This window comes from Armigeres subalbatus, chromosome 2 (genome assembly GCF_024139115.2).
Source record: "Armigeres subalbatus isolate Guangzhou_Male chromosome 2, GZ_Asu_2, whole genome shotgun sequence".
NCBI lineage: Eukaryota > Metazoa > Arthropoda > Insecta > Diptera > Culicidae > Armigeres > Armigeres subalbatus.
This window is the reverse complement of record NC_085140.1, coordinates 43710277-43724697: the sequence shown is the minus strand read 5'-3', so window position 1 is coordinate 43724697 and position 14421 is coordinate 43710277. Positions and strand designations below refer to the sequence as shown.

Sequence of the window (14421 nt, the reverse complement as noted above, 5' to 3'; positions counted from 1 at the left end):
CTGAAGCAAATCCTTCACGGATTATAAAGGGGATCCTCCACATATTACCAAGGGTATCCCTCAACGCAACGATATCAAAAGAAATCCAGTATGAATTCTGCTGGATTCTGGTATAAATGCTTCGATGATTCTGAAAGGACTTCTTTAGAGTTTCCAATGAGAATTCTTCTCGGATTCGGATGGGAAGCAGCTCTCGGATTCTGATGAGAATCCTTCACGTATGCTGATGGGAATTGTGGATATTAACAAGTTGCTAGGCAAGCGGAAGTCTGCTGATAAACTGTCACTCCTGTCCATGATGGTTGACCAAATGCCTTTGACTGATGGCGAAGTATCACGATTGCTTTGATTGTTTTTTGGCGGCTCTCCGTTGTTGTTTATGTTAAGCTTACTTTGATGCTTCCAAATCAATTAAAGGTATATTGCCTTTTCATAATTAACGCGAAGTGCAATTTCACCGACACACAGGAATCTTACTCAGAAATGAGAAACGAGCTTATTTGTGTCTTCCACTCATTTTACTAACTCTTTTGTGTTCTAGATAACTCTTTTGTCTTCGGACTTTTTAAATAATTCATTATGCTATATGTTGGAAATTGATATCACTGGCTTACTAACTTTCAAAGCTTAGGGGGGCTATATTTTCCAGGCAGGGCAAACCCCCTCCTAGCCCACTGTTATTTACACCAATGGGCTAAAACACGCGGCTATTCTGTGTCACGAATTTATGAAACAACAGAACGATGTGTATCAATATTCAACGTTTAATTTTTTTCTTTATTGGGCACACTGGGGTCGCTTTTCACACGGGTAGATTTTCACGTGGCTTTTTACGCGGATTACGGGATTTACGGATTTTCCGAAAAAGTTGTTTTTCACGCGGTTTGTCACAATGTTCAAAATAATCAAAATAATCATAATTTTATGCGGTTTTTGGATTGTACGTGTTTTTTACGCTGTACGTATCCCCCACGTAAAAACTGACTTCAGTGTACTTTATTAATTTGATTTTTCCTTCATTTTAAAATCCATCACTGATATCGACGAATGGTAATCAGGGATTAAATACAAAAGAGAATCACAAAATCTTCATCATTTTTGTATTTACGGTATGTAGCATACCGTGAGAGACTTTTTTTGCAAGTTGTCGTGATAAAAACTCAGATTAATCCACCTAGCGTGGATGATTTCTTTCTCGTGCATCGTAAAATGTACATACAAACATACATACATACACAAATACATACATACACACATACAGACATCACCTCGGTTCGTCGAGCTGAGTCGATCGATTTATAACACTATGGGTCTCCGGGCCTTCTATAAAAAGTTGTTTTTTGGAGTAATCCTATAGCCTTTCGGTATAACTTTGTTGTACGAGAAAGGCAAAAACTGAGTCGGAGGGCTATTATACCCCATGATAAATTTCTTTTAAAATAGCTCCAAACGCGGAGGCACTGGTCCCGATGGTGCATTTCAACAATTTTACACTCAAGTGCAGAATACAATATGGTTCTCAACAAAAAATGTTTTATCATCACTGTTTGGTGGGGGTTGCCTATCCGATTCAGGTCCGACTTGTATACAAGTTCGATAAACTTCTTTTCATTACTTTGCAATAATTCGAAATATTCACGGCTTCAAAGCAAAATCATGGTGAGGGTGGCTGGGTTCGATTCCCGGTGCCGGTCTAGACAATTTTCGGTTTGGAAAGTGTCTCGACTTCCCTGGCCATAAAAGTATCATCGTGTTAGCCTCATGATATACGAATGCAAAAATGGAAGCTTGGCTTAGGAACGTCGTAGTTAATTACTGTAATTAATTACACTAAGCTGCGAGACGGCTCTGTCTCAGTGTGGGGATGTAATGCCATTAAGAAGAAGTTATCTAATGAGAGCGATTTCTGCAAACCCTGATGGTACACGGTTAGAAAAAAGTACCTAATATTAAGTACTTTTCACTGTGTGGGAACCCAAAATTAAGTAATTTTTTCTTGAAATTAAGTAAAATTCGCCTAATATTAAGTAAAATATACCTAATTTTAAATAGAAACTAACTAGAAGTTATGTAAATTTCACTCAACTTTTGTAAACATGAGATTACTCAATGTTGGGTTCCCACACTTTAATGCCCTTGGTGCCCTCATTTTATGACAACAAAGGGAAGAGGGAGGGAGATGCAAGAGAAAAAAAGTACCTAAAATCAGGTACTTTTTTCTAACCGTGTAGTTGAAGGGGTTGCTAAATAGTGCCGCTAGAAGCTTCTAAACGAATCTTTCTGGTTCGAAGTCAGTTATTTAGGAATCGGAATACAGGAAAGGGATTGAAAAATTGTTTCGCGATATCTCTAATGAATAAATATAATTTATAATCTAATTTATAATTAGCACTTTTGAGATTCTAACGACGAAAAGTATATTAAGGCTCCCCCAAACCTAAGCGATTTCATCGCCGCGACGGCGACAACTAGTCGCCGCGTTTCTATCGTTGGGTCGCTGCAGGCAATACTCTATTTACGCTTCCACACCGCTTCCGCACCATCGCTGTCGCCAAGCGATACAATCGTGTCGCGACTGTCGTGTCGCGTGTGTTTGGGGGAACCTTTATGTATAAATCTTTACCCCCTACAAAAACTCACCTCGAAGCGAGATAAGCGGACGGTGACGAGGTCGTCGGCGACACCGGTTCGTCCTCTTCGTCGTCGTTGCCGAAGTTGTGCGACGAGCGGCTGCGGGCCAGTCTGTTCCTCCTGTCGGCCAATGCGCTAAACCGGCTCCGGTTCGCACCGAGGCGGCTATCGGAATCGTCTCCGGCATCATCGTCGGCGACCACGGCCGTGCTCTTGCTCTTGTTCAGGAACCGGCTGGTGTATCTGTAACAGGAAGGTAATAGGTCCTATTCAAAGGAGAAAAGAAAAAGAAAGAAAAGCAAGCGGCTAGTGCGGTTTGAGCAAAGCTTTGAACGTTACCCAGAGCTGCCGTATTTGTTCTCCGGTTCCGGTTCCACATGAGCGGTCGTTCGGGACCGCAAGGCGGAGCTGACCGAGGGCGATCCGTACTTGGGGCTCTCGTCCCGTTCGTAGTTGTTCGTACTGCGATGGTAGCTGGTCGGGCTGGAGTACCCACTGGAGCGAGTTTCCTCGCGGGAGTTTTTCCGAGAGTCGGCCGCTGCTGCTTCCCGGGCTTGCACGCGACTTAGCAGAGGAGAGCTTGGCTGTTCAGTTCGGTGCGATGAAGCCGACGAAGTGACTGTTGGCGTTGGTCTTGGTGCGGGCTTGACTTCTTCCTCTTCCTCGTCGGATGATTCTTCTTCCGAAGAGGTATCCTCTTCGCTACTGCTTTCGCTCTCTTCCTTCTTTTCAGGCTGTTGCGTTTGAGTCTGTGGCAGGAATCGACTCTGGAAAGGCTTCTTCTCCGTCGGTGACGAGCTGTTGGAGGTTGGAGAAGCGGTATTGCGAACTGGTTCGGAATTTTTCAGAATCGATGCTTTCGGTCGAGGTGACTCCTCGACGCGAGTCGGTGTCGGGACCGGGGAAGCGCTTGACGATTCGCTGGACTCACTCGATTCGCTGCTGGCCGAACGGGTGGTTTTCTTCTGCTGAGACGGGGCAGGTGTACTTGCCTTGACGGCAGACGATTGTCGCGAATGGCTCGAACGTTCCGAATCATCCTGATCACTATCGGCCTATGGAAAGGGACGGGGGAATGGGTTCAGTGGGATGGAAAAGGGACAGAGAGATACGGGAATAGTTCGTTTCAGTTGATGACAGACTTTGATGCGGTTAGCTTTAATTGTAGTACATTTAATTAATTGATACTGTTGCGGGTGTTGCTTGCTGTGAATTGTGTAGACGATGACCGGAGAGGGAATGCGTGTTGTGTATACCTAACCAAGTGTGGTTCGAAAGGTGACTCGTGCGACCAAATTGATATTATTTGCAAACAAGGACACGGAGGGTGGAACGGTTTGATGTTTCACACTACAATAGGACAAATTGGATAATAACCTCTGCGATGTAGCTGTGGTTGCGCATTGGCAAGGTAGAACATAAATGGAACAGCAACAGCCTGATAAAACCGCCATGAGAGGTCTTCGTGTGTGGACATATGAAACATCAATATGTGAGTTATTTTCGCAGTTCACCGGGCGATTGAAATTTGGTCGAGTGAGGCATTTTTTTTTTGTTTCTACAATCCAAGTGACGAGCATTGCAAGACAATATTTTGAAGGGTTAAGGACGTTCGGTAGCTGAGTAGCGCGCGTTTCAACACATATTGGGACTGACAACAGGAATACGGTAAAAAGGTAATACTTAGCGTAATATTGTCTCGAGACTGTCTTTTCGTTTTCGTTGAAACTGTGGTGTATTTTGTTCTTCAAAGTGTGTATCCATATAGCAAAATTTAATCGGCTTAATCTAATATTTCGTAAACTACAGTTCGAAGGACGGAGCTACGCTTCATCATCGGATCTCACCTCTACATGCGGAGACGACCGCCGAGTTGGCGAGGAAGGTGAGCTATCACTTTCATCACTGGCGGCGGCGGCTGCTGCAGCTGCGGTCACGCGGGCTTTCAGTGCAGAAACACGTTCGGCAGCGGGACGCTCCGGCTCGGTAGTGACTGGGGAGACGGGTGTCGGAGTTGGCGTAGTCGTTGAGCTCGTTGAAGCACCCTTATTTTGCCTCTTGATCTTAGCAATTTCATCATCTTCAGAAAGTTGCCGTGATGTTGTTACTTTGGGCTTCACGGATGTAGGGGTTACTGGCTTTGGCACCGTTGGAGTTGTCACTGGCGACGCTTTTTTAGTCTTTCCCTTTTCAGAGTCCTGCAATCGCTTCATCACTCGTGGCGAATCCATCAGACGGAATATTCCACTCAACGGACCCTTGGCAACATCCTCGGTGCTAGAAACCTTATTCGACTTGTTTTCTTCCTTCTCATTGAAACGGACCTGTTTGGACTCATTGTCGGAGTCGTTGTCTAACTGGTGGCTACGAGCAAACCTTGACCGGAAGCGTCCTTTCGACCTAGTGGACGACTCATCGTCATAGTCATAATCGTTTCCACGACCATACCGAGATTCGTTGCCATACTTCTCCTTCTCCTGTACGGGTTTAACCGGTCTTTCTCCAAACTTACGTCCACCAAGTAGGGGTTCATCGTCTGGGTTCCATCCTTGAGCTTCTTGTTGACGGAATTGAGCTGCTAACCGATGATCACTTTTCGATCGCATCAACCCTGGCCCAGACGAAGGCTGCAAAAGCATACTTTGGCTTTGGCATGCCCCAGACGAGTCCGTCGGCAGCTTCAGGTCTGCGTAGGATGAAACCTCCATGATCAGCTTATTTGGGTCAATGTTCATGATGAATCGAACCTTTCGACTGTAGTCCATGGTTTCGCAATCGAAATTCCTAATGAAATCAACCGTTCGCAAAAATATTTCCTTGGTATCCATCAGTTCACAGTCATCCCATTCGACCGTACCTTCGTTCATGAACTTCTCGGCTAGGTCGGAATTGCTCTGGATGTTGGCAATCTCCAGTTCGAGATTATCCTTCATGGTAATGACGTTCTTCAGCTCCGTCGATATATATTTGTCCATTTCGCCACGCAGAAAGTCCGTCCGGTCCTTGAGTGCCTTCTGCAATCGGCGAGAGATTTCGTCGATTTCCTCCGACACACTGCCGCAATTGTTTTGCAAGTTCTGGGCGTTCTTTTCGACTACTGCGAGAACCTCCTTGAGACGGTGCAAACCACGTCGGATCTGGTTGTTGATGCGATTGATTTCCCGCCGCAGGATGTCCATGTGGGCTCCCTTACAGTCCGGACAGATCTTTTTGTCGCAGTGGACGCACGACGCACAGTAGGCCTTTTCCGAGCACACGTTGCATCGTTCCATGACTTGACCTGTGGGGAACAGAACGGATCAGACCCGGAACCGAAAGTTAGGTACACCAATTCAATGAAATTTAAAAAAAGGCTTACCAGACGTCGGATCCGGCAGTTCGCCGGTTATCTCGATGTGCAGCTCCAGGAAGCGTTGCAGCGTAACGTTGGTCGGGAAGCCCTGCACGCCCTGGTAAGGGATGCGGTGCTCCGCACGGCACTCGGGACATTTTACCTGTTCAGAAGGAATTTATTTAGAATTTGTTTCTATGTTTAAACATGATTTTTATTTTGCAATTCATAAATTAAATATATCATTTTCAAAGCCAAATAGCAAGTTTCAGTTTTATTATTGTACGTTCCAAAACTCTAACAGATCACCAAGATGGCTATCCAACCACGGATCATATACTCGCTAAGCATCAATCGGAAATTGCCCAACATATGCTTAACATAACCCCTCCTTACAAATCCCCCATGTACCCACCACCATCGTCAAAATCCACTCACCTGTCGCTTCACGTAGTCGATGAGGCCGTCCATGCACGGCTCCATGCAGAACGAGTGCTGACATGGTAAAAGCTTCGGATTGCGGTATCTATCAAGACACACGCAACACGTTAGAAGTTGTTCAAATTGCTCCATTTTTCACTGAAACGAGAAAGGGGAAGGTAACAAGAAATAACCACATTAATATCCGCACGTAATGGGAGGCGAACGTTACACGTTCGGAAGCTAACGGGGAGGAATGCCCTAATGGAGAAGAAAACCCAAACATTAATTGATGGCAGAATCCCGGGGAAGTCGGCCAAGTGCAAGCCCAGCTCGCTTTTGCTCCATTCCTTTTAATTCGGAAGAAAACTTTTCTGCGGCCAAGGTTGTCGTCGTCTCCATCCTCGCTTGATGCGATCAGTCGAAGAGATAAAACGACACCCGAGTGTGCATTAAAACAATAACACATTCATTCGGATGACGATGATGATGATGTTGATGATGATGATTATGCCCGATGGTTGTCGGGTTTCACTTGGCGGTGAAAAATGTGCTTTCCGGGAATTTGGCTTTGAAGGCGGCGTGCGATGATGTGCCTTTCGAAGCCAGAAACCATTCAACTTGATACTTGAGTTCCATTAAAGGAAGTGCTTAAACGGTACGACGACGCACTCGAAAGCGCTTTCTCTGAAGAGCTACAATGGTACTCAAGTGCTTAATGCGGAAAATATGATTCGGAAAATTGGTTAAGACTGTGTACCAAATGCGTGCTTTGTGAAACCCAGTATTGTTAAAATGAAAATTTCATATGGTCTAAACGTATTAATTCTACGTTTGTCATTAATTTTCTGAAAGTAGTCCTTGGTGTAGATTAATCATGTTCTACCACGATTTGCAATATTCTCGCCTGTAGTATCTCTAAAGGCTGTCCACGATAGAATTTCAATTGTCCGAGAATTATTAAGGTTTACAAAAGAGAAACAATTCTCAAACTCAAACAAGATCATTTGTACATTAATTATATCCTAAGATAGACAGCCCTCAGAATCTTTAAAAAATGTCATTAATTCTGAAACCAACAATTTACCCAATAACCGTTTCTCGATCAAATAAAATATCCCTATAAATTCTTATTATATCAATTATCATTCGTCGAGCATACTCTGTTAAAAATTCCTACCGAATCCTGTTCAGTGTTTTGACAGCATTCTGTTCCAAATTCGGACTGAACCATGTCCAGGTTTCGACTGAATTCTTTTCGGGAGTCAGGTAGATCTAGTACCAGGCAGGAATTGAACTGATTCCTGCTAAGAACTCAAACTGATTCCTGATCAGGATTCGCACTGAATAACGTCATGAATTCCAACTAAACACTTTTTGGGATTCGGACTTAATCCTGTCCAGGATTCGGGCAAATTCTTTTCTGAGGTCAAAAAATCCTATGTAGAGTTCGGACTAATCGAATCCTGAACAGTTTTATTTTCGATTCCTGAACAGGATTCTATCCGAATCCTCAACAGGGTTCTCCCCGTATCCTGAACTGGATTCAGTCCTAATCCTGAACAGAAAATTCTGTTCGAATCCTGAACAGGATTCTTTTCGAATCCTGAACAGGATTCTGTTCGAATACTGAACAGGATTCTGTTCGAATCCTGAACAGGATTCTGTTCGAATCCTGAAATGGATCTGCTCAAATCCTTAACAGGATTCTGCTCGAATCAGGAACGGGATTCTGTTCGAATCCTAAACAGGATTCTGTTCGAATCCTTGACAGCATTCTGCTCGAATGCTTGAAAGGATTCTGCTCAAATCTTTAACAGGAATCTGCTCAAATCCGTAACAGGATTCTGCTCGAATCCGTAACAGGATTCTGCTCGAATCCATAACAGGATTCTGCTTGAATCCATAACAGGATTCTGCTCGAATCCTGAACAGGATTCTGCTCGAATCCTGAACAGTATTCTGCTCGAATCCTGAACAGGATTCTGCTCGAATCCGGAACAGGATTCTGCTCGAATCCTGAACAGGATTCTGTTTGAATCCTGAACAGGATTCTGTTCGAATCCTGAACAGGATTCTGTTCGAATCCTGAACAGGATTCTGTTCGAATCCTGAACAGGATTCTGTTCGAATCCTGAACAGGATTCTGTTCGAATCCTGAACAGGATTCTGTTCGAATCCTGAACAGGATTCTGTTCGAATCCTGAACAGGATTCTGTTCGAATCCTGAAAAGGATTCTGTTCGAATCCGGAACAGGATTCTGCTCGAATCCTGAACAAGATTTTGCTCGAATCATGGACAGGATTCTGCTTGAATCTTAAACAGGATTCGGCTTGCATCCTGAACAGGATTCTGCTCGAATCCTGAACAGGGTTCTGCTCGAATCCTAAACAGGATTCTGCTCGAATCCTGAACAGGATTCTGTTCGAATCCTGAACAGGATTCTGTTCGAATCCTGAACAGGATTCTGTTCGAATCCTGAACAGGATTCTGTTCGAATCCTGAACAGGATTCTGTTCGAATCCTGAACAGGATTCTGTTCGAATCCTGAACAGGATTCTGTTCGAATCCTGAACAGGATTCTGTTCGAATCCTGAACAGGATTCTGTTCGAATCCTGAACAGGATTCTGTTCGAATCCTGAACAGGATTCTGTTCGAATCCTGAACAGGATTCTGTTCGAATCCTGAACAGGATTCTGTTCGAATCCTGAACAGGATTCTGTTCGAATCCTGAACAGGATTCTGTTCGAATCCTGAACAGGATTCTGTTCGAATCCTGAACAGGATTCTGTTCGAATCCTGAACAGGATTCTGTTCGAATCCTGAACAGGATTCTGTTCGAATCCTGAACAGGATTCTGTTCGAATCCTGAACAGGATTCTGTTCGAATCCTGAACAGGATTCTGTTCGAATCCTGAACAGGATTCTGTTCGAATCCTGAACAGGATTCTGTTCGAATCCTGAACAGGATTCTGTTCGAATCCTGAACAGGATTCTGTTCGAATCCTGCAAGGATTCTGTTCCGAATCCTGAACAGGATTCTGTTCGAATCCTGAACAGGATTCTGTTCGAATCCTGAACAGGATTCTGTTCGAATCCTGAACAGGATTCTGTTCGAATCCTGAACAGGATTCTGTTCGAATCCTGAACAGGATTCTGTTCGAATCCTGAACAGGATTCTGTTCGAATCCTGAACAGGAGTTCTGTTAGAATCCTGAACAGGATTCTGTTCGAATCCTGAACAGGATTCTGTTCGAATCCTGAACAGGATTCTGTTCGAATCCTGAACAGGATTCTGTTCGAATCCTGAACAGGATTCTGTTCGAATCCTGAACAGGATTCTGTTCGAATCCTGAACAGGATTCTGTTCGAATCCTGAACAGGATTATGTTCGAATCCTGAACAGGATTCTGTTCGAATCCTGAACAGGATTCTGTTCGAATCCTGAACAGGATTCTGTTCGAATCCTGAACAGGATTCTGTTTCGAGATCCTGAAAAGGATTCTGTTCGAATCCTGAACACGATTCTGTTCGAATCCTGAACAGGATTCTGTTCGAATCCTGAACAGGATTCTGTTCGAATCCTGAACAGGATTCTGTTCGAATCCTGAACAGGATTCTGTTCGAATCCTGAACAGGATTCTGTTCGAATCCTGAACAGGATTCTGTTCGAATCCTGAACAGGATTCTGTTCGAATCCTGAACAGGATTCTGTTCGAATCCTGAACAGGATTCTGTTCGAATCCTGAAATGGATTTTGTACGAATCCTTAACTGGATACTGTTCGAATCCTGAACAGGATTCTGTTCGAATCCTGAACTGGATTCTGTTCGAATCCTGAAATATATTCTGTTCGAATCCTGATCTGGATTCTGTTCGAATCTTGAACAGGATCCGCTTCGAATCCTGAACAGGATCCGGTTTGAACCCTGAATAGGATCCGGTTCGAATCCTGAACATGATCCGTTTCGATTTCTTAACAGGATCCGGTTCGAATCCTGTACAGGATCTGGTTCGAATCCTGAACAGGATCCGGTTCGAATCCTGAACAGGATCCGGTTCGAATCCTGAACAGGATCCGGTTCGAATCCTGAACAGGATCCGGTTCGAATCCTGAACAGGATCCGGTTCGAATCCTGAACAGGATCCGGTTCGAATTCCTAACAGGATCCGGTTCGAATCCTGAACAGGATACTGTTCGAATCCTGAACACGATTCGGTTCGAATCCCGAACAGGATTATGTTCGAATCCCAAACAGGATTCTGTTCGAATCCCAAACAGGATTCTGTACGAATCCTGAACAGGATTCTGTTCGAATCCCGAACAGGATTCTGTTCGAATCCCGAACATGATTCTGTTCGAATCCCGAACATGATTCTGTTCGAATCCCGAACAGGATTATGTTCGAATCCCGAACAGGATTCTGTTCGAATCCCGAACAGGATTCTGTTCGAATCCCGAACAGGATTCTGTTCGAATCCCGAACAGGATTCTGTTCGAATCCCGAACAGGATTCTGTTCGAATCCCGAACAGGATTCTGTTCGAGATCCCGAACAGGATTCTGTTCAGATCCCGAACAGGATTCTGTTCGAATCCTGAACAGGATTCTGTTCGAATCCCGAACAGGATTCTGTTCGAATCCCAAAACAGGATTCTGTTCGAATCCCGAACAGGATTCTGTTCGAATCCCGAACAGGATTCTGTTCGAATCCCGAACAGGATTCTGTTCGAATCCCGAACAGGATTCTGTTCGAATCCCGAACAGGATTCTGTTCGAATCCCGAACAGGATTCTGTTCGAATCCTGAACAGGATTCTGTTCGAATCCTGAACAGGATTCTGTTCGAATCCTGAACAGGATTCTGTTCGAATCCCGAACAGGATTCTGTTAGAATCCCGAACAGGATTCTGTTCGAATCCCGAAAAGGATTTTGGTCGCATCTCGAACAGGATTCTTGTCGATTCCCGAACAGGATTCTGTTCGGATCCCAAACGGGATTCTGTTCGAACCCGAAACGGGATTCTGTTCGAATCCCGAATAGGATTCTGTTCGAATCCCGAACAGGATTCTGTTCGAATCCCGAACAGGATTCTGTTAGAATCCCGAACAGGATTCTGTTCGTGTCCTGAACAGGATTTAGTCTTAATATTGTTCTCTAATTTCGGTTCAGGATTCTGACAAAATCATTTTCTGGATTTGGACTTAATCCTGTTAATGTTTCGGTTATTGTTCAGGATTAAGACTTAATGCTGTTCAAGATTGAGATTATGATCAAGATTCTTCCAGGAGTGTCATAATTTAATCATTCTATGAATATATTTTCGTGCTCTTATGAACAAAGTATACGACGTTCAAAAGGCTACTGGCGCTTTTCGCATAACCTGACCTGACCTTACCTAAACTTTTAGCAATCCACACATAGCCATAATGTTTATTTGTGGTATCGAATAAGCAATAATTGAGTTTATGAGTGAATCCACATTGATTCTATATGGGTAGTACTTTTCCAAAGAATTATAATAACGACACAATCATTATTTGTGAAGATTTTTCTCATCAGCACTTTCATTAGTTCTATTTTATGTTTATTAATCATTAATCAACGGAAATCGCAAAATTTTAATTCCAAAAATCATTATTAATCGGCAACAAAAAATTAACCTAAAATTTGTAGCTGCGCCCAAAATTAAGTACAATTAGGTCAGTATTCCAATAATGTTATTCAATCCCTTATACTAACCCTAATCGATATGTTCAATGCGCAGTAATGTTAACTTCGCCCCCATTGTCTTCAGTCACAAGTTTATCTGGACCACATTATTGTGCGTAAAAACAAGTGGCGCCTTTTCAGTATCAATTTCTGTAATTCGAGAGCATGTTTACCTCAAGGGGTTTTGCGTTGGTTCATTCTCGACAACATGTATTAAGATATCATAAGCCAATAACAAAATTTGCGCAAAATTGAGTCGTTTCCAATAATTGTGAGTGTACTCACCAAGCTTTGATCCAGCATGTTTGCCTATTAGGGGACGAAATGTCAAACATAAAACGAAGAAAAAGTCTCCCAGCAATCTAATACCGTGACTGTAACTTCGAGTGGGTGTACCTACGACACGCGTTCGGCCATGTAGCAGCCGAAACGAACGAACGCTCTCTCCAATTCAAGTGGCAAATTATTTAAACCGTAATCCACCGCCAATCCTTATTTATAGATAATGCAGACGGCGTGCCCGGGTGTTTGGTTAACTAAATTGAAAATCCAGCTCAACAAAGGAGACCAAAATGAAAACGGTTTGTTCGATATCATTGTTATGCGGCACGATAAGCTCAATTATTCCACAGTTGGCTTTATTAGCATTAAAGCGCGATGATATGACCGTTTTTTTGTGATTTTTTTAAACTGCGGAAATAAACGGTATCTGACATCGAAGTGAAATTAAATGGAATTCAACGAATATGCTTTTCAGATTAGTTTTAACATTTCACTAAACATGTTTCAGATTAATCTGTGATAATTCTCAATTTCATTATCAATATTGAACAGATCTGATTGCTTCAATAAAGATCCTATAAAAGAATATCATTAGCTAATTTATATGCCAACCAATTAATAGAAATAAGCGCAAATGAAGCCTCTTACAAGATATAAGTAGTCTGTAGAGATTCCATCAGCCATGTTCCATTCGATAACAACTTTGTTATGATCAGGTTTGTCACCAAACCTGTCATAAAAAAACTGCACTCAAACTATGTGTTACGACATGGAGCACGCCCGTCTACAAACAAAAACAAGCCAAAATCATGGCTTCCACCCGTCACACCTTTTGCTTCATCGGCAAGGAACGAGAGCGGTGACGTGGGCCATAATTTTGCGCCGTAAAGGTAAATTATAACGATTCTAACCGGGCGCGGGTGCACATTGCCGCCGTTATTGCTCGTTCGTGTGGGCGCAACGAAAAACAAACGAAGACGTCAACGGCGACGACGACGTGGTTAGGAACATTTTCCACTTTCCCCAGCCTTTTGCAGAGGTATTTGGGAATGTTATACCGTTCACTAAACCGTTTTGATGGGATCATCGTTTCCACGAACAATACGAGAGACCTCGGGTGCCCGTTTTTTATGTGTGAATCGGAAAAATTGACTGAATGATTGCGGTGCGGATGGGCTGTCGAGGTGATTCAGAAAGACGGAAAGATACAGTTTATGGAATCCACGTTTTTCCGAATCGTGAAATCAGTCAAAAGGAAAGCACTCGTGAAGGAAGAAGGAGCGAAACGAGCTGGGTGGCGAATGTTCGGAATGCGGTACAGCTGGCACATTCACTTCCTTACTTGTGTTCGATGTGTTTCTTCGTTTCACTTTGGTAACATGTGTAACCAGTTACAATAACAGAAAAAGTAACAAGTCTATTTGCCTTTCATCTGTTCATTTTTGAAGAATGAATTACAGAGAGTGGGTAAATGTGGTCTGGTATCGTTTATCAGACAAATCTTCGAGAAATTTTTATTATTTACACTTTTAATGCATGAAAGTGATTTTTTTTAAATAGTATTCTGATGGCCTTGTGAGGAAATTTGGTGTCCAGAATAAATCTATCATTAGCGTCATTTTCCTTTGTTATAGTGCCCTGCTAAATTATAGCTTCTAGTACAGTTTGCAGATGTTGACGAAAAAAGCGTAATAGTTCCTCCTAGACGGCAATATAATTTTACTCAGTGGTTGAATATATGAAAGTTAGAGTACAGCCCTAATTGAAAACTGGTTCAAAGATCTCGTACCATGCGTCTCCATCGACTCGAGCATCTCTGGTTGGCATAATAACTAATTTAAAGCTGCAAGCCGGCAATGTTCTGATACAATGAATACCATAGAGGCAAAGAACAAAGAACATAAGCTCTGGGTTCATTTGTTTGCTGTTGGTTCAACAAATCGGAAACTACCCACCACTGACCTTGCATTCTACGCGTCCACCTCAACCATTCGCGACACCATTGACCTAGAAATTTCGAATCTTCCCCCATTTGGAGCTCCG

General features: G+C 43.2%; 1 protein-coding gene across 1 annotated transcript in view; it reads right to left on the bottom strand.

Moving 5' to 3' along the window:
* LOC134218495 (RING finger protein nhl-1-like) overlaps nucleotides 1-14421 on the bottom strand; it is a 93414-nt gene that overhangs the window by 56361 nt on the left and 22632 nt on the right. Inside the window, 5 exon segments of the mRNA XM_062697580.1 lie at nucleotides 2641-2874; nucleotides 2971-3686; nucleotides 4479-5911; nucleotides 5990-6125; nucleotides 6401-6541. Coding sequence (XP_062553564.1) covers nucleotides 2641-2874; nucleotides 2971-3686; nucleotides 4479-5911; nucleotides 5990-6125; nucleotides 6401-6535 — 2654 coding nt within the window. The 5' untranslated portion in view covers nucleotides 6536-6541.